The 23470-nt window shown below is 40.8% G+C and overlaps 1 protein-coding gene across 1 annotated transcript in view; it reads left to right on the plus strand.

Moving 5' to 3' along the window:
* The first annotated feature begins 816 nt into the window (after window positions 1–816).
* The window catches only part of LPL (lipoprotein lipase), a 32258-nt gene continuing 9604 nt past the window's right edge, over window positions 817–23470 (plus strand). The window contains exons 1-4 of the mRNA XM_073543359.1: window positions 817–1084; window positions 11054–11232; window positions 21648–21827; window positions 22783–22894. Coding sequence (XP_073399460.1) covers window positions 988–1084; window positions 11054–11232; window positions 21648–21827; window positions 22783–22894 — 568 coding nt within the window. The 5' untranslated portion in view covers window positions 817–987. The remainder of the gene's footprint in view (window positions 1085–11053; window positions 11233–21647; window positions 21828–22782; window positions 22895–23470) is intronic.

The following is a 23470-nucleotide window of genomic DNA, read 5'->3' on the forward strand; positions in this document are numbered from 1 at the left end:
ATTTATCTTTCTTTCCCTCTATATCTTTCTTTTCTCTTTATTTCTTTTTCTCTTTCTTTTCTTATTCTTGTGATTATTGTTAGTGGTGGTATTAATAACGGTGATAGCACGATACATTTACAGCGCTAGTAATAAGCAAACAGAAAACATAAAAAATGAAAATATTAATAAATACATTTATTCATATTACTATCCATCAAGAGTAACTCTATCCATTATTAATGCCTATGTGTATAAATGTATATATATTGTCTATGTGTATATACTGATATATGCATGTATATATGCATATATATACATATACAGACTCACATGCCTTTCCCCCTCTCTGTATAGATGTAAGTATGTTTGTATACATATATATATGTACATATATATTGCCTATGTGTGTGTATATATATATATATATATATATACACACGTATATATAAATACATGTAAACACATATAAACATACATCTCTCTGTATAGATGTAAATATATATATACATACATATATATATTGCTCAAAAAAATAAAGGGAGCACTAATATACCACATCCTCTGTTATAGTGCTCCCTTTATTTTTTTGAGCAGTATACATATTTATTAGCATGCAGTTATTTCAGATAAGGAGTGTACTCAGATGTTTCTGCACACAAGTACATAGTATACTCTTTTCTACTCCTTGGCTCTGGTGTTCTGCTGGTGCACCCTCCTGCAATAGTACATGTCACTATTATTTAGACATACTTGGAAGTCACCCTGAGACCCTCCTTCTGATGGGTTTGGTTATGATTTGCATATCTCTCATAACATAAGGAGACTGCCGGCTGCCAATAGCAGTTCCTGACTCCTCCTGCCAGTGAAAAGCCTTTTTCCAGGCAATGCACTGTAGTTATTGAAACATTATTCAAAGTTGAATAAAAGGCTGCACCGAATTAGTCACCAAGAAAGAATACCGCTGTTATATATTTATTTTTTTTTAAGGCAAAGGTTTAAAAAACAATGAGAAGTGGAGAAGCCCTTGCACTGCTTGTATGGATGCACTGCCTGTTGACTTGCTGCAAAGTCTTCGCCACCACTGAGTCGCCTCCTACTACAAGTAAGTCGGAATTACTTATGCTAGTCACTTTTTTTTTTGCTACATGCATAGAACCCAAATTGAAGGTTTGGATCTTTTTCAATGTATCCAGATACAATTTAAAGTCTCGGAATGTAAAGCTAAAGCTATGTGTGTTGCCAATATATAGATTTTTCCTTAACATTCATTCTGTCAGTTTGGGAATATATGAAGTTTGTTGATGAGTGCTGCGGTTCGGCTGGATGCACTTAATTCCCCTCTGGACTGGCAGTACAGAGGACTGCATCGCTTTCCTAATTGTATTTTCAGAAAGCGAGGAATGTGCCAGAATTCTTGGCTCACGGATGCCAACATATGGCGCTCGCAGGGAGAAGGCGCTGCTGAGTGCATCTTAAGTCACTGTGAAAGTGCTGCAGTCTTCATGCATGCTCCTTCAGGAAAGTTTAGTGTGATGTGTATTGCCACACGGAGCCATCCTGCTCAGCAGAAATTCATTCACCCCGCTTACATGTATGAAATGGACTTTTTTCAGCCAAACTAATCAGTCACTCGAAATCTGTTTTTTATTACTTGTATTAACAAAGTTGTGGTATTCGCCGCTAATTTGGAAGATTTCACCATTTTAACTTTTTTGGTAAACTGTACCTGGAGCTGCATTAGTCCAGTCTTTTTAACTGTCAGTGATGTGCGTAACATACCGGCAAACCAAGGGTTATTATTATTAGACAGGGGGTATATCAACATGTAATAACTTTTTCATAGTGGTGGAGGGGGGGGATTACAAAATCAAATGTCATTATTATTAGTGATACTATAATTATTAACAATTATTATTATTATTATTATTAATATACAATTAATTTTTAGTGCTAGTATGAGCAATACAAATATAAATGAAAACCTATTGTTAAATAAATTAAATAATAGAATAGAGAAGGAAGGAAGGAAGAGATGACCTTTTAATCAATTTATTATACTCACTTATATAGCGCCATTAATGCCACAGATTTTTACAGACATCATCATCACTGTCTGATCTAAATTCCTGATCAGTCTAGTTTTATATTCCATAGAAATCAGAGAACAAATTTAAATGGAAAGTCTCTACTTTATAGTTATCATTTTTGTGAGGTCAGTGTTTTCGCGATGCATAATTTTGCTTCGTTACCCAATCACACTAATTCCCATGATAATCCTCCTTATGGTTTGAATTTAGGAAACACAACAGGAGTTTAGGAGGGCTGACAGAATGAATGACAAGTGGAAAAAAAAAAAAAAAGAGAGAGAGAAAGAATGTGACCGATGGTTACCTTCTCCATGCTCAATCTTCTCATGCTTTTAACCCAATACAAGGTCACTGAGACTCCACCCTCTTACACACCCCCTCTATTGAGCTGCTGATTGGTGCATAGAGGCCGGCATGAGTGGGCTAGCCCACCAGCACCTATCCTGGCAGCTATTGTCATGTGAGCGACTGTTACAAAGCTGTTCTGCAGCTCTGTGTGCTCTTCATGCTTCTAGCAAACCTTATCTGTTTCTAGGCGTGATTCATTCCTCACTTGTTGCCTGTTGTAATATAGAGGACCAGTGGCCAGAATGCAGATAATGTATCTTATACATAGTAGCTATAGTAACATTAAGATTACAGCCACGTCATTAGACCCTGTTCACACCTGCTGCAGATTGGCATGCAGCACTATTCTTCCCATCAAAACTACGAACGCTGTGATGGAACTAAAAGGACCCTTATATAGAAGTTAATGCGGCACCGATGGCATCCATCATAAACAAAAGTCATGTTTCTAAAGCGCTGCCGAATTAATGGCGCTATGTAAGCAAGTAAAATAAAAAATGTGAAAAAAGTCATTCAGTAAAGAAAACAGATAAAATAAACTATTTGTCTACTGCAAACAAAATGCAGTAAAATGTTGCAAAAAGTTTGCATGTAAATGTAATTAAACTACCGGGGATATAGAAACCTGAGCATGAAATGTAGTCATAATATAAGTGACGAATTGAATTTACAATCAATCAAGGCAGTTATTATTTTTTAAGTATTTCAAAAAGGCAAATATTTATACAGACTGAAGAGGACTCGATGATGATTTACCTGCTCTGGGGAGCCATTAGAATAAACTGATACAGATTAGGGATGCGGCGGAAACTCAGTTTCATGAGGATCCATGATTGAACCTGTGATTACAAGTGGAAATATGACTGAATTTAGAACAGGACTACACTGATTAAAAGGCTGATGTATAGAGCGAAGCAGCGCGCATTACACAACACGTGGTCTGGCATACAGGACTGTAAAACCACTCTGCTTCCCGGGGGGAAAACACCTGTGTAATAGACTACACAGGTCTCTTCTGAGAGATTCCATATTAATATTCAGGAATCAGAGACTTACATTTGTAAGAAGATCTTGTGCTTCAATGTCTAGAAACTAGGAACATGAAGTGTTAAAGGGATCCTGTCAGTAGGATCAACCCTTCTAAGTCATCTAGACAGGCATGTAGGTCATAGGAAGCTGAAGAAAATGATATCTTGATATCTGCGATCCAATGTCTTATTCCAGAGAAATCCATCTTTTTTATATGTAAATGATCTGTTAAGATCTATGGGCTGGACACTAATCCCACCTAGAATGTGCCTCCACTGATTATTTTAAAAGAAAGGAGGCATTACCAGTGTGAGACATGTAGATCAGGAGAGCAGACTGTCAGTCATTACATGTCTCACACTGGTAACGCCCCCTTACATTTAAAATAAGCTTTGGGGGCAGATTCTTGGGGATATTTGTGCCCTGAACAGCTCTTCTACATATTAAGAAAACCATGCATTTCTCTGAAATAAAGCATTAGTTCCAAAAAATAAAGATATCAGGTAATTAGCTTCCTATGACCACCATGCCCATGTAGAATGGCTTAGGAGGGTTGATCCTACATAACCACCCAATTGTCATGTCTCCTGACATAATCTGTCATGGTACAGTTAGAAGGTGGGCGCCCATACAGACTAGATGGTCTTCTGATCCTGCCAAAATCTCCAGATTTGGACCACTTTTTTACATGTATGGGATCCTTTATAAAAGTAAGCTGTTATAGAGTTAAAGGTGCCATTTACTTGAGAAATAATTGGTCTTACAACCATAATACCTTTAACTCTTTAACAGCATAGGGCACATTTATAAAGGACTCCATACACTTTAGATAATCTGGAGATTTGGGCTTGATCGGCAGCCCATCTAATGTGTATGGCCACCTCCTAACTGTCCTATGAACGATTAGGTCGGGAGGCGTAATAACAACCGGGCGGTTGGAATTCAGTCACCCTGATACTTTTGTATGTTGGGGAGAAAAGCCGATGCCTGAGTTTTTTCGGAGAGAACATGAGCGCTTGGCTGAATATGGAGGAGCTGGGAGGGTTACCTGTCTGCAGAATAATGGTAATGTGTAATTTCAACTTACAACTGTCACAGACAGCAGATATTGATTTAATAGGGTGCATCATTTACATAAGGGAGATCTAGGAATTGGGAAGGTTGGATCACTATCTTACTTCATTTTTCAGAGGTTATTTGATGTCTTTCACAGCAGGAATTAGGTTTTGTCAACTACAAATTTATCAAGTCAAATATTAACATTTACATCACATACTCAAGTGAATAAAATCTGAGTGCGAAGTTAAAAAATTAAGTTAAAAATTAATTACGGTACAGTAATTTATTTTTTTATTGTTTTGAGTACATTAGAAGTCTATGGTAAAATTTAAAAAAAATCACTATATACAAATTGTTCTGATTTGTGAGTCTTTTTCTTTAAAGGAAATCTGTCACCAGATTTTAGCCACTTAATCTGAGAGCCACATGGCAGAGATTATTGATATATCACTGGGCTGTTTGCTGTAGTTTTGATGCGATCACTGTTTTATCTGCAGGAAATTATCACTAGATGACTACTAAATCTGATGCCCGGTAGTCCATCCACACCCCCACCCCTGGTTGGCAGTTTTCTGCCTCTGCACATTGTAGAAAGAAAGCTGCCAATCAGTGGAGTGAGGGCGGAGTTATACAGAGCTCAGCATTCAGAGAACTGGTAGATCTGCAGCAGATAAAACTGCGATTTTATCAAAACTTCAGCAAGAAGCCCAGTAAGTGATACATCCTGCCGCTCTCAGATAAGGAATAAAAATCCTAGTGACAGATTCCTTTAAAATGCAGCATATATGCCATTTTTTTTTCACATATACTTCTCTAAAGAATTTCAAGAACAATTGGAAAAGCTTGTGTAAAAAGAAAAATCATCCCCAAAGAATAGAGACAAATAATTGCTTTGCTCTTCCCTAGTAAATTATAAAGTTTGGGTATGAAGTATACTTTCACCCTACTGTCCTATCAATACCATAATAATAATCTTTAATTTTATATAGCGATAACATATTCCACAGCGCTTTACATTCTCATCACTGTCCCCGATGGGACTCACAATCTAAATTCCCTATCAGTATGTCTTTGTAATGTGGGAGGAAACCGGAGTACCCAGAGGAAACCCATGCAAACACGGGGAGAACATACAAACTCCTTGCAGATGTTGTCCTTGGTGGGGTTCGAATCGCTATATAAAAATAAAGATTATTATTATGGTATTGACAGGACAGTAGGGTGAAATTATACTTCATACCCAAACATTATAACCACTGAGCCACCATGCCACCCCATGTGTGAATGTTAGACCTGACAACACTGCTAACATTACTCTTCATTCATTTCTCCATATTTCCTGTAAAGCTTCATGATACCATGATAGAGAAACATGTCCACACCCTATAAATGTTATAGTGTGTGGCTTTCTGGTTATTAAAGAATGCTTTCTTTTAGTAGAAGTGGAGTGTGAGGGGTTAAACAGCGTACTAATGATCCTTGCATTTAGAGGCCATATATCCTCATGTGAGAAGTAGACGACAGTTTGATGCCTCTTTCAGAGTCCATGGTGGAAGTCAGCTGCTACTGTATATCATAGGCTGCCTCCTTGGTATGGTGCCACAGGGAGCAGAAGCTCTTTCCCTGATCTCGGGGTATTGACATGCTGTTACTTGGCAGTTATTAGTGTCAGCGATGTTTGATTATCAGGATCATACCAGTGTAATGCAGAACGCACAGCAATTCTTGGAAAGTAAGCCTCAGGAGGAATAGCTCTGCCAAGTTTAGTGCTAAGAGCAGGTTTATCTCCAAAAGCCACTCATGCTCTGCAACTATGCACAAAACAGTGGAAAGGGAAACTGAGGCCCAGAACTGGGGGTAGCAAAGAAACCATCAAAAGAGGGTTTACAGTACATTTTCTGGTGTCTCCTGCGAGTTTAGGGCTAAGGGAACACAGCAGATTGTGGCCTACTTTTAGTGACTGCAGTCAAGCACTCTGTTGCAGCACCGTGTAGGTCTGTGTTGTAGCAACAGTTTGGGCATTTGTCCTTTCTTTCTTATCCCAAAGGAGAGAGAAATACACATAGCAGATAATAAGTCACATGTGACGTATCACATCATGTTCCATTGCAGTCACTACAGGCTGCAATGTCTGACAGATCCAATGCTCTATTCCTGGAATAGTAATGTTATATATCATTAAGACTGCGTACCTCGCCACCACCGAAACTGACTTCCAGTGACTAGTTATGTGACGCCGTCTGCGCCTTCTAAAACCAGGCCATTGCCTATAAATCTATAATAGTGAGCTGGATAAGTTACACATATTATATAGGCTAACCGGAGGCTGCTATAACTAAGAAAAGACTAGGTGTGCTGCTCTATCTATCTCATATCTATCTATCTATCTATCTATCTCATATCTATCTATCTATCTATCTCATATCTATCTATCTATCTATCTATCTGTCTATCTATCCCATAGCTATCTATCTATCTATCTATCTATCTGTCTGTCTGTCTGTCTATCTATCTCATATCTATCTATCATATCTATCTATTATCTGTCTGTCTGTCTGTCTATCATATCTATCTATCTGTCAGTCAGTCAGTCAGTCTATCTATCTATCTATCTATCTATCTATCTGTCTGTCTGTCTGTCTGTCTGTCTGTCTATCTATCTATCCATCTGTCTGTCTGCCTGTCTATCTATCATATCTATCTATCTAGCTATCTCATATCTATCTATCTATCTATCTGTCTATCTATCTATCTATCTATCCCATATCTATCTATCTATCTATCTATCTATCTATCTGTCTGTCTGTCTGTCTATCATATCTATCTAGCTATCTCATATCTGTCTGTCTGTCTGTCTATCTACCTATCTAGCTGTCTATCTATCTATCCTTATACACTGCTGCAAAAAATATAGGGGGCAGTAAAATAGCACATCCTAGATCTGACTGAATGAAATATTCCAGTTGCAAATCTTTATCCATTATATAGTAGAATGCATTAAGAACAATAAGACATAAAAATGATTAATGTAAATCAAAATTAATATCACATGGAGGTCTGGATTTGGAATGATACTGAAAATCAAAGTGGAAAATCAAATGACAGACTGATCCAGTAACAGTGGAAATATATATATACAGTATATATTGTATATATATGGAGATATTGTATCACTATAGAACTGGATTTAACATTGTATCCTTTAAAGACCAGGTGTGATCTCCTTCTCTAATTACAAGTCCGCCTTCTGTGGTTTTTATCAGACAGTGTTCTTGTGGTAGGGATATGCATGACTGCTCCAGCCAGATCAGCCTGATCGAGGTTATTATACCTGAAGGTGCTGTTGTCATTACACTCACTGGCTGTGTGCTGTTGAGTCAGCTCCTGGAAGGTCACAAGGGTCACTAGATAAGAATAGCAACTTCCACAAACTGAAGAAACGTCACTGATGATTTACAGATACTTGTGAACCTGAAATCACATCTATAGGAAATGTAGAAATATCTCCGGTAATAATGTGTGGTTTATTGCACCGTAATATCCAGTGTAATTCCATAGGTGCTAGGAGGTGTAGAGGTAAAAGTAGCCCACGTGGGTGGTAAAGCTATCCGTCCACATAAAATGTCTCCAGTATTCTGGTGTAGGTGGGGGGCCTCTTCTAACCCAACAGCTACATGTTGTGCTCATCCGGGGTGCATGGCAACATCCTTGGGAAACAAAGAAGCTCTGGCTCTGAGGTTTTGACTTTAACCATATACTGTCAGTGTAGGAAGGTCTAGAACACATACATGTCCAGAAAGGAGATACAATATGGCCAATGTTTTACATTGTCCTCAAAAGGCACATGGAGAAGAATGACTGCCGGCTTTTCACTTTTACAACTATATTACTACATAGGAGACTGAGTGCACATATTGCTTCACTTAGTAAAAAATTAACAGATTTTCTAGAATATTACCGCAATTTGTGCTTATGAAACACTTTATCGCAAGGTGATCTGCAGCCTTTCATTCTGAAACGTGCTACTATGTAAGGATAGATTATACACATAGTATAATGCAGCTTAGCTTTGCTTTCTGATAAATCTGCACATGTTAAATGTGTTGTGCTGAGTGGCCAAGTTCACGCAGGGCAAAATTGTTCCCGATATTAGTGCAGAATGCAACACATATATTAAATCAGCAGCAAAATCCATGTTTTAACACAGCAAGATTTTTTTCTGTTGTAATCTTTATGAATTATAATGGATCTGTCGCAATACAAACAGTATACCTTATCAAATAAATCTCTCAGACCTGATGAGTAGGGTAAACTTACTTTGAAGATTGAAAATCCATGTCCAAATAGCTGTATTCCTCAAATTAAAATTGGTCCAGTCTACTTATCTCATTATTAGCTAGGGAAACTTTCACAAAGGGTTCCACAACCTTTATGTAGAGAAAGAGATCCTGATTCCAGTGATGTATCACTTACTTTACAGGGTGCAACAGTTGTGATACAATCAGAGTTTTTAAATGTATCATGTAGCAGAGCTCATATGAATGACCTCGCCCATTCCACTGATTAGCAGCTTTCTGTTGTTTATTGTATATTGACAATAAGCCACCAATCAATGCTGGGGGTGTGGTAGGACCAGGATGCTTGCGGAAGCTAGTCACAGCCTAATAAGTGACACATTGCTGAAATTAGTGTCTCAGCCCCAACCTCACGCTGCCCTCAAATTATATAGCAAAAACTTGCTGATGGATTCCCCTAAAGTAAAATGATATTTCCTTATACCTGGCACTATTTTTACTGCACTCCAATCTGCTAAGTGTCACACTGCAGCTAGATGGCAATAGAATGGAGGGAGGACAGCAAGTCTGCAAGAGCAGACCTGCAGCACTGCAGTGAGGCTACCACCAGGTGGCAGCAGAATAGTCAAACAAGCTGGGTCAAAACCTATAGGCTGTGTGCCCACGTTGCGTTTTTTTAGCATTTCCGCCGCCTTTTTGTGGCCTCGGAAAAACTTAAAAAAATGCATCCCCATGCAATCCTATGGGATTCCGCAGTTGCTGTGTCAATGCTGCGGATTTTATCGCTGCGGAATTGCATAGCGGTAAAATCCGCAGCATGTCCATTATTTCTGCGGAATCGCAGCAATAGGATTGCAATGAAATGCTCACTTTATGCATGCGGCTATGCCCACCATGCATAAAGTGAGCGCTTCATGTGTGGATGGTACCCAGGGTCTGGAGGAGAGGTGACTCTCCTCCATGCCCTGGGTACCAAATCCCTGTAAAAAATAGAATTAAAATAAAAAATAGGGATATACTCACCTTCTGTCGGCCCCCAGAGTGGTCCCAGCCCTCAGCCGCGCTGCCATCAACTTCCGTTCCTAGGGATGCGAGACTTGCGCGAGTCTGCAATGTCATCAGAGGTCATTGTCGCAAGGCATCCCTGGGACCGGAACTTGCCGCAGCGACAACGACAACCGGGAGGGCTCCGGGGGCCGACAGAAGGTGAGTATATCCCTATTTTTTTACTTTTTAAATTATTTTTAACATTCTGTCTTTTACTATTGATGCTGCATAGGCAGAATCAATAGTAAAAAGTTGGTGACACTTGTCAAGCACTATGCTTGACAAGTGTGACCAACCTGTCAATTACTATTCCAAGCGATGCTTCAAATTGCTTGGAAAAGCGCTAGCATTCTGGAAGCTAAAAATGCTTGCAAAATGCTTGTGTTTTGCAGGAAAATGCATGTTAATTCCACATGCTTTTTCCCGCAGCAAGGAGTTGCGGAAATGCTGCAGACATTTCAACAGCATTTCCGCACAAGGGCACATAGCAATACAGTCACGCAGTACAAAGGGAAATATCAAGCTCAGAGTCAGCGGCGCGCCAGAGGGTCAAAACCAGACAAAACCAGAAGTCAGTCAAGTCGGATGCCAGGAAGTCCAAACACGGAGAAAACAAGGAGAGGAGAATGAACAGACATGGGCAAAGTCAGCAAAACACAGCAGGACAAATCAAGGTTTCACCAGAGTCAACTATTCATGCCGTAGGCAGGAAGTATAACTGACACCGCCTGCAGGGTGCAGCTGGGAGAAATAGACGACCTGAAACCAGAACGAGGCAAAACAAAGTTAACCCCTGACATGACCAGACCGGAAAAGGAATAGGCAGGACTCAAAACTCGGTCTAGATCATGACACTAAGTATTTTGTGTAAATTGGAGAAATAGTCAAACATCACTCACATACATAGAAAATTGAACAAATGGCAAAATACCAAACATGTAGCTATTGATGCTGATTTCTGGACTTTCCTTTGTACACAAAAGTTGCTGTCTGTAATACAGGTGTAACACTTGCCATAGCAGAGCATTCGGTCATTACTTTCATAGATAAGCCTATAATAAGTACCATATCTAGAGCTATGAATAGCTGCGTGTATACAGTAGGTACCTTTAAACATGTATGTATGGGTTATCTATCTAAATAAGAATTATACAGATGGACTGAATGGTGATATATCACACAATCACACATCTGCTTGTTTCACAGCAGTCAATTCTGTCTGGAAGAAAACTGATTTCAAAGACATTGAGAGCAAATTTTCCCTTCGAACCCCAGAGGAACCAGATGAGGACACTTGTCATGTCGTACCTGGTGAAGCGCAAACTGTTGGAAACTGCCACTTCAACCATACAAGCAAAACCTTTGTAGTAATCCATGGCTGGACGGTAAGTGGATGGAGAATGGTTACAGAATTGTAATGGTTAATTTCAATATCAATTCCTGCAGATTGATAACACTTATTTAGAAAATGACTGAGTAGCTGTCAAGCTCTATATTGATTCTTAGGCTGAAATCTATTGTTGTCTGAAATACAATGACATACATCCCCAAACAAGTAAATTTAGTATAGAAACCCAAGACGTATCTTTTCCAGCCTGAGCCTTCTTTGTTTGCAGCTTTAGATTGTTTAGCTACATGACCTTAGATTTTCGGCTGATTTAATTACTATGGTTGTAATACAAAAACAATGATCACAATGTAACTTCACCAAAATCCCCATTATTCTCACAAAATATCATGGAGACTTGCTGATATAGATAACTGACATTTCCTTAACTAGGGACGCCGTGGCCATGTGGCAAGCTTAGCACCTCCTTTCCCAAGCTCACAGGTTCTCAGCAATGATGCCATGAACAATCAATAATGAAGTTTCTTGCTGCAGCATCTCTTTTGGGACCCCTGTGACTGGGACTGATGTAGACTAAGACTAGATATTAAATTTGTTATAGCTTATAGCATATCTTCTCCATCCATTATAAGGGTACTCCCATCTCCAAGATCCTATCCCAATATGCAGTAGGTGTAAAAATAATAATGGTAGCAAATATCTCCAATTAGAAATGTAGTATAGTTCTTCTGATTCGCTATGTCTCTTTCCTCATGGGCAGGCATTGCAGGACCTTAGGTATCCATGGTTAGGTCCAGTGATATAGTGACAGCTAGTTTGCTAGTTGCTAGTGGTCGTAACCATGGATACCTAAGTGCCTGCCCATGAGGAAAGTGCCAGCGAATAAAAAAAAACTCTACTACATTTCTAATTGGAGATATTTGCTAATATTATTATTATTATTACACTTAGTACATATTGGGATAGGATCTTGGAGATTGGAATACCCCTTTAAGCTTCATCTTTGGACCGCTCCTCTGTCTCCTTGTTTCTTGATAGCTGAGGGAAGTGAAGTGAACTCCTGAAAAACGACAGTTTATTGACTTTGTACAGGGCTTGCAAGATCTATTAAAAAGAGGTTGTAAGTGCTGCGCATTCTACGCTACACTGTTGGACTGCAGCAATGGCCGGTAACTTAGAAAACCCACATTAAACAATATCATTAAAAATCCCAAAGTTTTATATTTCCAGGAGCACTTTGCAATTTTAAAGGGGTTGTTCACTACAGGAATCCATGTAAATTAAAACCAATAAACACTTAACACCTGGAGAGGCGTGATTCTAGGGATGTAGGCGTCAATGTTCATCGCGGGTCACATTGTTGCGTCATGTGAGCATGACTGCTGCAGCCATTCAGCTGTATGTAATCAGTTTTCCATCATAGCGGATGCCCGCTCTGACAGTATAGTAAAGACTGCAGCCAATCCGCGACGGCTGATTAAATGCAGCGGTCATATGACACTTACCAAGAACAGAGGCCCCAACATTGCTCAGTTGTCACCACTGAAGGAAGAAAGAAACTACTGTTTTTTTACTTGGGTTCCTGAAGGGAAGAAGTAGAGGTTATTCAGTAGACGAAAACAAAAATAACCATTATTGATGTTGAGAAAACCAGTTTAATGCCCAGTAACAAAATACCTAAGGAATTACACAGAATAGAGCAAAGTAACATATGGTAAAAAGGATAATACTACCTCTGCCTGGCCAAAATCTGTGTGAAGCTGAACGGAAATTAGTGAATACAGATTGTCATTCGCTGCATAACAATGCATTAAACTAAAGGGAATCTGTCAGCACAAATTGACTGTTCAAACAAAGCAAAGGAGGAGCTCAGTTTACCTTAGGCATAGCTGGGCAGTTTGGCGCACCTTCCCATCTACTTATTTTCCATCTATATCCATTCTTCTCTGACTTCTGTAAAGTCACAGCCATCAGTCAAGGAAGAGGGGGCAGAGGTGGGTTGAAAGCAAGTAAGTGGGAAGGTGCACTGAACTGTTTGGCCACATGAAAGGTGCCCCGTGCGCCTATGTTTGGTTTGAACAGTCATTTTGTGCTTATAGACTCCCTTTAAAACACCAAATCATTGATCAATTTCGGACATAATGTATGATCTTGTGTGGGCTGCTATTGTACAAATGCAGGCCTGTCTTCGCATGAATGGATCTTTAACTATAGCACCCAACACAATTCCAATAAAGGAAATCAACTATTTGACAAGTATCTGCCAATGGTCTCCGTTTGAGAGATATACGTTGATGGTTGTCAGAAAATTGTCTAAATCAGCCTTTTCTGCAGTGCTAAATCACAAGTTTATGGCCCAGCCTTTATTCTGAGCCGTCTCCATTGGTTCCTTCCACTCTCATGACAGCTTAAAGGTTAACTACTATGAATCTTTTTTAACATCAAGGTCTCTGACATATATGTCGAGTTATTGAGATGACTTTATGGCTGCAGCAGTTAATTATATTACTTTAATTAGATAATATAGATAATAAAATGCAAGGAAACTAGTCTATTTAACTTGCTTCAGAGTAACTTTACATAATACTTCTGAAGAACATAGATAGATAGATAGATGGATAGATAGATAGATAGATAGATAGATAGACATGAGATAGATACAGCGTCGGACTGCAGCACTTTGGGCACACCAGAGAAAATCATTCTTGGGGCCGACTATGTACAGTTGCTACATAGAAATAAATACAAGGCCTCAACTGTGTGGTAAAACACGCTAATATCAGGGTATAATATTAGGTAGTACACATCTTAATTATGTAGCAGAGGTTGGGGTAGCCCCCTCATAGAATATAAAGTAGCCCCACCCATTGAATATAATGTAGCCCCCCTCATAGAATATAAAGTAGCCCCTCTCATTGAATATAATGTAGCACCCTCAGAGCATAATGCAACACCCTCATAAGGTATAATGCAGCCCCCCATAGAATATACTGTAGCCCCCTCATATAATATAAAGTAGCCCCCCTCATAGAATATAATGTAGCACCCTCATAAGGTATAATGCAGCCAACCTCATATAGTTTGATGTAGCCCCCCCAGAATATAATGTAGCCCCCGAGAGACTAATGCAGTCCCCCACAGAATATAACGTAGCCCCCTTTTAGGGTATAATGCAGCCCCCTCATAGGGTATAATGCAGTCCCCCTCTACCTCCATCATTGTTCTCCCCCTCCACCCCATCATTGTCCACATCACCACCTCCATTATTGCCTTCTCACCCACCACCCCTATTCATTTCCCTTTCCACCACCCCAATTATTGCCCATTCCATAACCTCCATCATTGCCTACTCCCCCACCACCACCATTGTCCTTTCTACCACTACCATCACTGTCCTTGCCACCACAACCATCATTGCTTCTCCCCCACCACCCCATCATTGCCCATTGCACCACCTCCATCACTGCCTCCTCCCCCACCACCCCATCATCCTTTCCACCACCACCAACATTGCCTTCTCCCCCACCAACCCTATCACTGCTCTCTCCATCACCCACATCATTGCCAATCTCCATTACACTCACACAGCACCACTCTCACACACACAGCACCACACACACAGCACCGCACCACTCTTTCTCACACACAACACTGCACCACTCTCTCTCACACACACAAAGCACCACACCGCACCACATACACACAAGCACGCATGCAGGCAGATACACACGGCCCCACTCACCTCTCCGAACGTTCCCGGCAGCCGCACACATCCCAACAGCATCTTCGCTGTTGGCAGCTTTCTCTCTGAAACAGAAGCGCTGAATGATGACATCATCAAGCTGCCCTGTGTCAGACAGGAAGAGCCATGCAGGAAGCTGCAGGGATTTCTCCCTGCCCACCGATTACCCTCAGGGTTAGCCGCCCTGCAGGGGCCCACCTACGGTGCCCCAATGTAGCCACACTGGCTTTTCATGAGAGCAGTGATAGCCTCAGCCTGCGGCTAAAACTGCCTGCTATTAAAGTGAAACGGTAGTCACTTCTCTCCATGCCCATGGGGCCACGGGAAAGCATGAATATTCATTTCTCTTTAGCAGCATGAACAAGCTCCTGTCTCCAGCTGCTGCTCAGCAGGCACCAGGGCGCCCCCCCGACTCAGGGGTCCCATAGCAGCTGGGTGTGCCGCTATTAGTGACACATCACTGGCTGGGGCCCCTGGAGCAGTGGGGGCCCTAGACAGCTGCTGGCCAGCATACCAGCAGGTGTCAAAGCCTGGCCCACCGGTTCTCCGGTGTGCCAGTCCGACCCTGGATAGATAATAAATAGATATATGATAGCTTATATATGTACTCTACATATATATATATATATATATATACACACTGTAAGGTAGCACTTGTCTTTAAGGTAGGGGATACTCACTAGGCATCCAAATAATCAGATCTGGCACGGGTTTTCCATAAAACAATCACAGTCCATGCGGTTTATTCAGGCATCATAAGCCCTCAAAGCAATAGACATTTCATATCCATAGCATAACGTTTATGACAGAGCTTCACTCTGTTATCCCTGTGGTCACACAGGCTACGCAATGTCCAGTACTCTGGCTCTTCAGCCCTCCTAGGTATCTCACCTGTCAGGGTTACCTCATGGCTGCTTCAGCTCACTGAAGACGTTCATTCCCTCTCCCTGGGAACTCTCAGAGACTTTCAGCCATTAAACACAGCATTCACGTGCTGTCAGGAAAGAAGTCCCATCTCTCAGACGATACCTTCCACAATGGACCAACTGGGTCCAAGCATTCACTCATGTGACCTACCCTGGCCACCTTATATGGTCCGTAGCCATGCCCACTGGGTCACATGGCTATGACCTCATCACAGGTCCTACAAGCATTCTCACATATACACTTTACTATAGGCATTTTTAGACACACCCATGGGTGGATTTGTAGGTAGCTGGTTCCGCCCACTCACCAGCTACCTGGAGACTTCCCAAATACATTGAAACAGCACCTCAGCAGTATAACTGCTGATCAACACACACACACAAGTCTCCATCCCAAAGACACCCACCTTGAGATACACTGCGATCATTCAGCATCCTGCCACTCATCCTCTATCCGGGGACACCCACACAGCGCCCCTTAGCGGACTCAGTGGTCACTACACCACAATACACGGTATATATAATAGCTAAATAGATGATAGATAATATTTTGTATATAATTGATAGATATGGAATAGATAGATGATAGATAGATAGATAGATAAAAATAAATAAATAGATGATAGAACAATCTTTATAATCCATTGCAGATTCTGATACATACGGTATTAATGTGCAAACTTATGTAACACCACATCTCTATACCATATGTGAGCATGCAGGTTTCCTTCTTATCTCACCCTGACAGATTCATAAGACTTTGATGTATGAATGTATTTTATTCTAGCCCATACCAGGGTTGGTTGCAAAATGATGAGTAGTTTGGAGCCGATTTATCAAGACTGGTGCCATTTACACCGGTCTTGATGAGGGGGCGTATTGAAGTGAGACATGCCTGATTCAGTAATAAGCGCTTGCCTCTTAATGAATCAAGTTCGTCTTAAAAGTGGCATGGGCCTCTGTTTGCCTTGCCATAAATCTTACTACAGTAGGGGACTGGAGTAAGATTTGTGGCATAAGTTAAGCCCCATCTTGTCTTGAATTAGGCAAGAGGGCATCGCCAAGCCATGTCCCCTCCAGCTCCACCAATCTTTGCCTAAAATTGGCATGAAAATGCCAACAGTTGCAAAATCTTTGAGTAACTCCATGTTCAGTAAAAAAGTCATAACTTTTCAGCGCATTTCATGTATAATGGATTTTATACTTTTGAATCCAATGTTGACTTTGGCCTAAGCCAAAGATTGCATGTTATTACTGTGAGGCAGTGACCGGCGTCACATGCGAGGGTCGCTATGTGTCCCCCAGGATATGCAAAGAAGCATATGGAGGCTGTGGGAGTGCATTGAAGTCACAGGCATATGGTAGCTACTTGGGCAGCTATTTGTCCAATTCAGAATTAAGAAAACCTGTTATGGGCTTTTATTTTTTAAATGGATTACAGGATGGTAGTGGGGCAGTCCATTTCCTCCCCCGAAACCAGGTTTTCCATGTGTCCTACAGCCACAGATTCTTTTGTAAAAACCCCTGCACCAGGGGGTTGTGTGTGTCAATGTTGATTTTGCAAGCAGGCAGAGCAGAAGACTTTCCAGAGGTCAAAATGTGTGAGGCAACACAGGACCAAGCATAGTCAAGAGGCCTGACACCCTCAGCATACACGGCAGTGCAGTCGTCCACGGCAACTGGTCACGGCCTGTCTTTGTTTTTCCAACTGTGATCCGGGGGATCCGTTTTATGTTCTGTTTGTGAGTATGCCGTTTATTAAAAGAGACTTTACTTTGAACTTTTCCTGGGTCACTGCCTGTCTATTACACTGCATCGACCCCACTGCACTACATTACCCATATAAAAAACAGAATACTACAGTAGATGCCCATGTTTCCAATAACAACTAACTACAGGTACAAAGCAGCTTTCATATTTCCAAAGATATTAATGATATAAACTGTGAACCCTGGTTGCTTTGGGCAACTAATTCTGTATTTAGTTGTCAGATTATAGATTATTTTGATTCCTTTATCAGGGAGGTTTATAGCCAGAAATATTACAGTAGCACAAGCAGTTATTATTACTACTGATAAGGTAATATTGTTTACGGCATGTCACTAGAATTTCCATTCACTTTTTCTTGTGTAGTAGTTTTCTTTGAAAGTATTTTTTATCCTTAAGCTCTAAATCTCTAAGCTCTAAATAAACATCAAAAGTTAAGATTAAGAAATACCTATGACTTGTTTCAAGTTTATAAAGGTCTCCTAAGAGATTTCTCCACAATGTCAAAGCCAGAGGTGCCAGTAATTGAACTGTTCTGTGAAATAAATGTCTGGGAATAACAACCGTCTGGAAATCTTTGTAGAGAATTTGGCTGCTAGCCTTACGATTCTCCAGAACATTTCTAGTTATATAACACATCTGCTTTGTAGGAGCGTCTGCAGTATTCTTCAGTGTTAGTGTTGCACATTAGATCTGCTCTGTAGAAGTGTGTGCAGTATTCTTCACTGATACTGTTACACATCAGAAGTGTGGTGTCACTTTATGAGAATGATGTGATTAACTAGAGCCAACAAGGGTTTGTAACTGATAAATTAAGTCAGATCAACTTAATTTCCTTCTATGACAGAATCACTGACTGGGTGGATCAGGGAACCGCAGTAGATATAGTATATCTTGACTTCAGCAAAGCATTTGATAAAGTATCTCATACAATCCTTATTGAAAAAATTACCAAATATGGAAAGGACAAAGCAACTGTTAGGTGGATTCATAACTGGCTTAGTGATCGGGCCCAAAGAGTGGTCATAAATGGCTGCACATCCAGTTGGAGGAATGTCTGAAGTGGGGTACCACAGGGCTCTGTCCTGGGCCCTGTATTGTTCAACATCTTTATCGATAATTTAGATAAAGGAATTACGGATAAACTGATTAGTTTGCTGATGACACAAAGCTAGGAGGGATAGCTAATACTAGAGAAGAGAGAGAGGATTCAAAAAGATCTAAACAAACTGGAGCAGTGGGCAGCAACTAACAGAATGGTTTTTAACAGGGAGAAATGCAAAGTCCTACATTTGGACAAGAAAAATGAAAAAAAAAAAAACCTACAGAATGGACGGACGGAATAGGGCTAAGCAACAGCACATGTGAAAAAGACTTGGGTATACTAATAGATCACACACTGCACATGAGTCAATAGTGTGAAGCAGCAGCAAAAAAGGCAAATACAATTCTGGGATGTATTAACAGAAACATACAGTCTAGATCATGTGAAGTCATTATTTCCCTCTACTCCTCTTTGGTCAGACCTCATCTGGAATACTGTCTCCACTTCTGGGCACATTTTAAAAAAGACATCAACAAACTGGGGCAAGTTCAGAGAACAGTGATCAGAATGGTTATCAGTCTGCAATGTCCCATGAGGAACAGTTAAAGGATTTGTCAATGTTTAGCTTGCAAAGCAGAAGATTGAGATGAGACTTAGTAGCTGTCTATAAATATCTCAAGGGCTGTCACATTGTAGAGGGATCATCTTTATTCTCATTTGCACAAAGAAAGACTAGAAGCAATGGGATGAAACTGAATGGGAGGAAACACAGATTAGATATTATAAAAAACTTTTTGACAGTGAGGGTGAACAATGAGTGGAACAGGCTGCCACGAGAGTTGGTGAGTTCTCCTTCAATGGAAGTCTTCAAACAAAGGCTGGACAGACATCTGTCTGAGATGGGTTAGTGAATCCCCTGCATTGAGCAGGGGGTTGGACCAGATGACCCAGGAGGTCCCTTCCAACTCCACTATTCTATGACTCTATGCTCTGTAAGAGCGTGTGTGGTATTCTTCATTGATACTGTTACACATATATCACACCTAGTACAAAAAGACATGACTATTTCAGCAATATAGACGCATCTTCAACCGGAATATGAAGAACAAAGGATATGTGCAATTAAGTATTTCCAGCAGAGATTTCTTCATTATTTCTGCATCTCTTAAATGCTTCTGAAAATTTGTACATTTTTGACGCATTCTTGTTCCTCATTCATGTGCACACGTTCAGCATTTTCACCACAAAAATCTGCTGCAGAGAAAAATACAGCATAAAACATGTACATTTTTATGTGGTTTATGTGGTTTTAACCTGCATTTTAATGCGTTTGATGCGTTTTTCCCATTCGATAGAATAGGTAAAAAATGCTAAAAGAATTGGCATGCTGTAGATATGAAACTGCTTCTAATCTACAAAGAAAAAATAAGCAACGTGTGCATGAGACTTAAGGAATCTCTTTCACTTTGCTGGTACTATGCAAATCCTTTAATTTTGGTGACAAAACTGCATGGATAAAATAGTCCTCATTAGGCTTTGCTTTCTTATTAGAGGCTACCAACTTAATGAACGCACTAAAGTATAATAAAACACTAAAATAATATGCATGGATATCAGCTTAAGGGTCCCGTTACACTTAAAGATGTACCAGCAATCCCGACAATGATACGATCTTGTCAGGATCGCTGGTGCATCGCTCCATGATCGCTGGTGAGCTGCCAAACAGGCAGCTTCACCAGCGATCAGTACCAGCGAGGACGCTGGTATCTAAGGTAAATATCGGGTTACTAAGCGGCACGCGTCACTTAGTTACCCCATGTGTACCTTAGATACCAGCTTAAGGTACACATCGGGTAACTAAGTGACGCGCACCGCTTAGTAACCCGATATTTACCTTAGATACCAGCTCCCAGCGCTTGCTTAGAATGCTGGGAGCCTCGATGATCGTTGGCTCCCGCTGCAACACGCAGCGATGCGCACTGGCCAGCGGGAGAGCAACGATCAAAAAATGGCCCAGGATGATAGTGCACGATCAGCGATACCCGGCGAGGGGGGCCAATCGCTGATCCCCGTCACACACAGCGATCTCGCTGGTGAGATCGCTGTGGCGTCACAAAATCAGCGATCTCACTAGCAAGATCGCTGTGTGTGACGGGGCCATAAGAGTCATAAATAATTGAAGACACTTAGAACTTATAATGTAGATATAAATGCAGAAAATGCCATTCTGTATGACTCATTGACAAATACCATGTTCCAGATATTGTAAAAATTGCATTGTGTTACTTATAAAGAAAACTTCCTTGTAAATCATAGCCAGAGCTGTGATTAGTTCATTTCTCAACCTCCCTTCCCCAATCTATTAGCATTACATGGTAACCATTCAAGTACATGAACATCCATGTAATGCATAGGCGAGACAGGTCCACCAGAGCAGAATTCAGTTTCGGTTCCTTAAAGCGGTTATCTGGTAAAATCTGATAAGTCTGCAGTCACTCTGTGTGACTGCAGACTTATGAATGCCCCTCAGCTCATGCCCTGTGCGCAGCGGGGATTTGCCGGTTTCAGATCCAAGAACAGAGGGTATGTATGTGTTATACATACCCCCGACCATTGGGCGTGTCCTCGCTCTACATACACTTGTATTGAGCAGATGCCGCATCCCGACTAGTGACAAGTGTATGAAAGAAGCCACGCCCACTGGTCAGGGGTATGTATAACTCATACATACCCTCCGTTCCCAGCCCAGTAAGTGACACATTGCTGGAATCAGGGTCTCTGCCCCTACATCATGCTGCTTTTAAATGAGGTAGCGAAAACAGAGTGACAGATTCCTTTTTATGAGAAGTCTCAAGCACTTCACGATGTTCTTATAACTCTGATTGTATGCTGCCTGTATTGTATATATTCTCTTTCAAATACCATGTGCATTATATATATGTCTATAATGTTTGATGTTCTGTCTTGTGTAGGTAACTGGCATGTATGAAAGTTGGGTTCCTAAGCTGGTAGATGCATTATATAGGAGAGAGCCACACTCAAATGTGATTGTTGTAGACTGGCTGCAACGCGCACAACAGCACTATCCAGTGTCGGCTGGTTATACGCAACTGGTGGGCCAGGATGTAGCAAGTTTCATAGACTGGTTGGAGGTAAGTTAAGATAAATGTATACAATTTAACTTTATTTATGTTTTTAAGAGTGGGGAAAAAAGAAGCTTAGAGTAAAGAATAATATAGCTGTTGTGTAGTGTGGGTCATCCCCTAACCCAGTACTAATGTCCCCTGTCAGCCACCTTAAAGAAAATAATGACCTTAGTGTCATGTCTTTTGACATTATTAATGACCCCTCCAATGGTGAGAATGCCACCTTTGTGCCAACTCCAGCAAAAATAGGTCTTTGCTCACATATGAGAGACTCTCTTCTTCCCTATACACAGGGCAGGTTGGCACTAGCAGCGTCATCATTGTGCCTGTGGAACGGAAACACTGACATTGTACAGGCTGTAGGCCTATAGCAGCCTCCAACCTATAGGACATAGAGTGGTGCGGCATGCAATCTATGGATCCCTGCTCTAGCCATACTTGTCGGCAACTTTCTGTTTTCTCATCCCAGCCGTGCAAGAGTTATAATGTTTTAATTTACCCTTCAAAGTGTCTATGTTAACTCTATATGTCTGCAGATTTGTGCACCACCCACTGACAGGATTCTCCGGTGTGATCGGTGAGCATAGGCAGTCATATGACAGCAAATATAGCATACTTCTGGCCACATTTCGACTAGCCATCGCTCATTTCTTTTGTTTAGAGTGAGGCCGCTCACGTCTAGTCGTTATGTAGCCGGAAGTATGTGCATTGCATACTTGTGGTCATGTCGTGCTTCGCTCTCACCACTGACACTAGAGAATCCTGACAGCAACACACTTTCCGGATTCAGAGATCTGCAGTCACATAATGGTGTGAATATATGGTGGATTTCATGAAGACGTTAAATATTTTTATCTGTACATTATTATGTATTAATTGAACTTTACAAAAAAAATCATAATGGCATTAAAATTCTTTAGCATTTTTAAATCATTTATATATATATATTTTTTTCCAATAGGAAACATTTAATTATCCTTTGGATAACGTTCATATTTTGGGATACAGTCTTGGTGCTCACGCAGCAGGTGTTGCCGGTAGTCTGACAACTAACAAAGTTAACAGGATAACAGGTGAGTGTGGTTAGGAGGACATTTTGACCATTTGTAGATTTTTTTATTTGTAGTTCTAGTGAGTGCTATATTGTAAATTACAAGAGAAGCAGCCAGTTTAGACAGCAGATGTATTATGGAGGTAATTGTGTATATGGTTAGGGAAAGGTTATAACTAGGACATCTTCCATTGCATAAGCAAAAGTACTAGTCAATTGATATGTCTAGAATTGTAAGATGTGAGGCTTCAGTTGGCTCTTCATGTGGAGCATTGTAGGAACCACACATCTCCTTTTCATTAATAAACGGTAGGCCAGCTTTCCTCAGAGAGGTGTGGTGTCCACCTTGACTACTCTGTGCTAAATGGTCCAGTGACTGTCTCCACACCGTGCTTCACACCACCATTCTACCCATGATCGTGCCCCACCACCTTAGGCCTCTTTCACACTTCAGTTTTTTGTCTCAGTTAAAATCCGCCAAAAAGGCAGAAAAGCGGACCCGTTCCTAACTGATGTGAACGGTTGCCACAAGATCCGTTTTTTGACGGATCCGCAGAATGAAGAATTTTAAAGGAACCGCTGGCCGGAGAGAGAGAGA

The sequence above is a fragment of the Dendrobates tinctorius genome, unplaced genomic scaffold (assembly GCF_039654945.1).
Source record: "Dendrobates tinctorius isolate UK_male_01 unplaced genomic scaffold, ASM3965494v1 ptg000011l, whole genome shotgun sequence".
In the NCBI taxonomy this organism is placed as follows: Eukaryota; Metazoa; Chordata; class Amphibia; order Anura; family Dendrobatidae; genus Dendrobates; species Dendrobates tinctorius.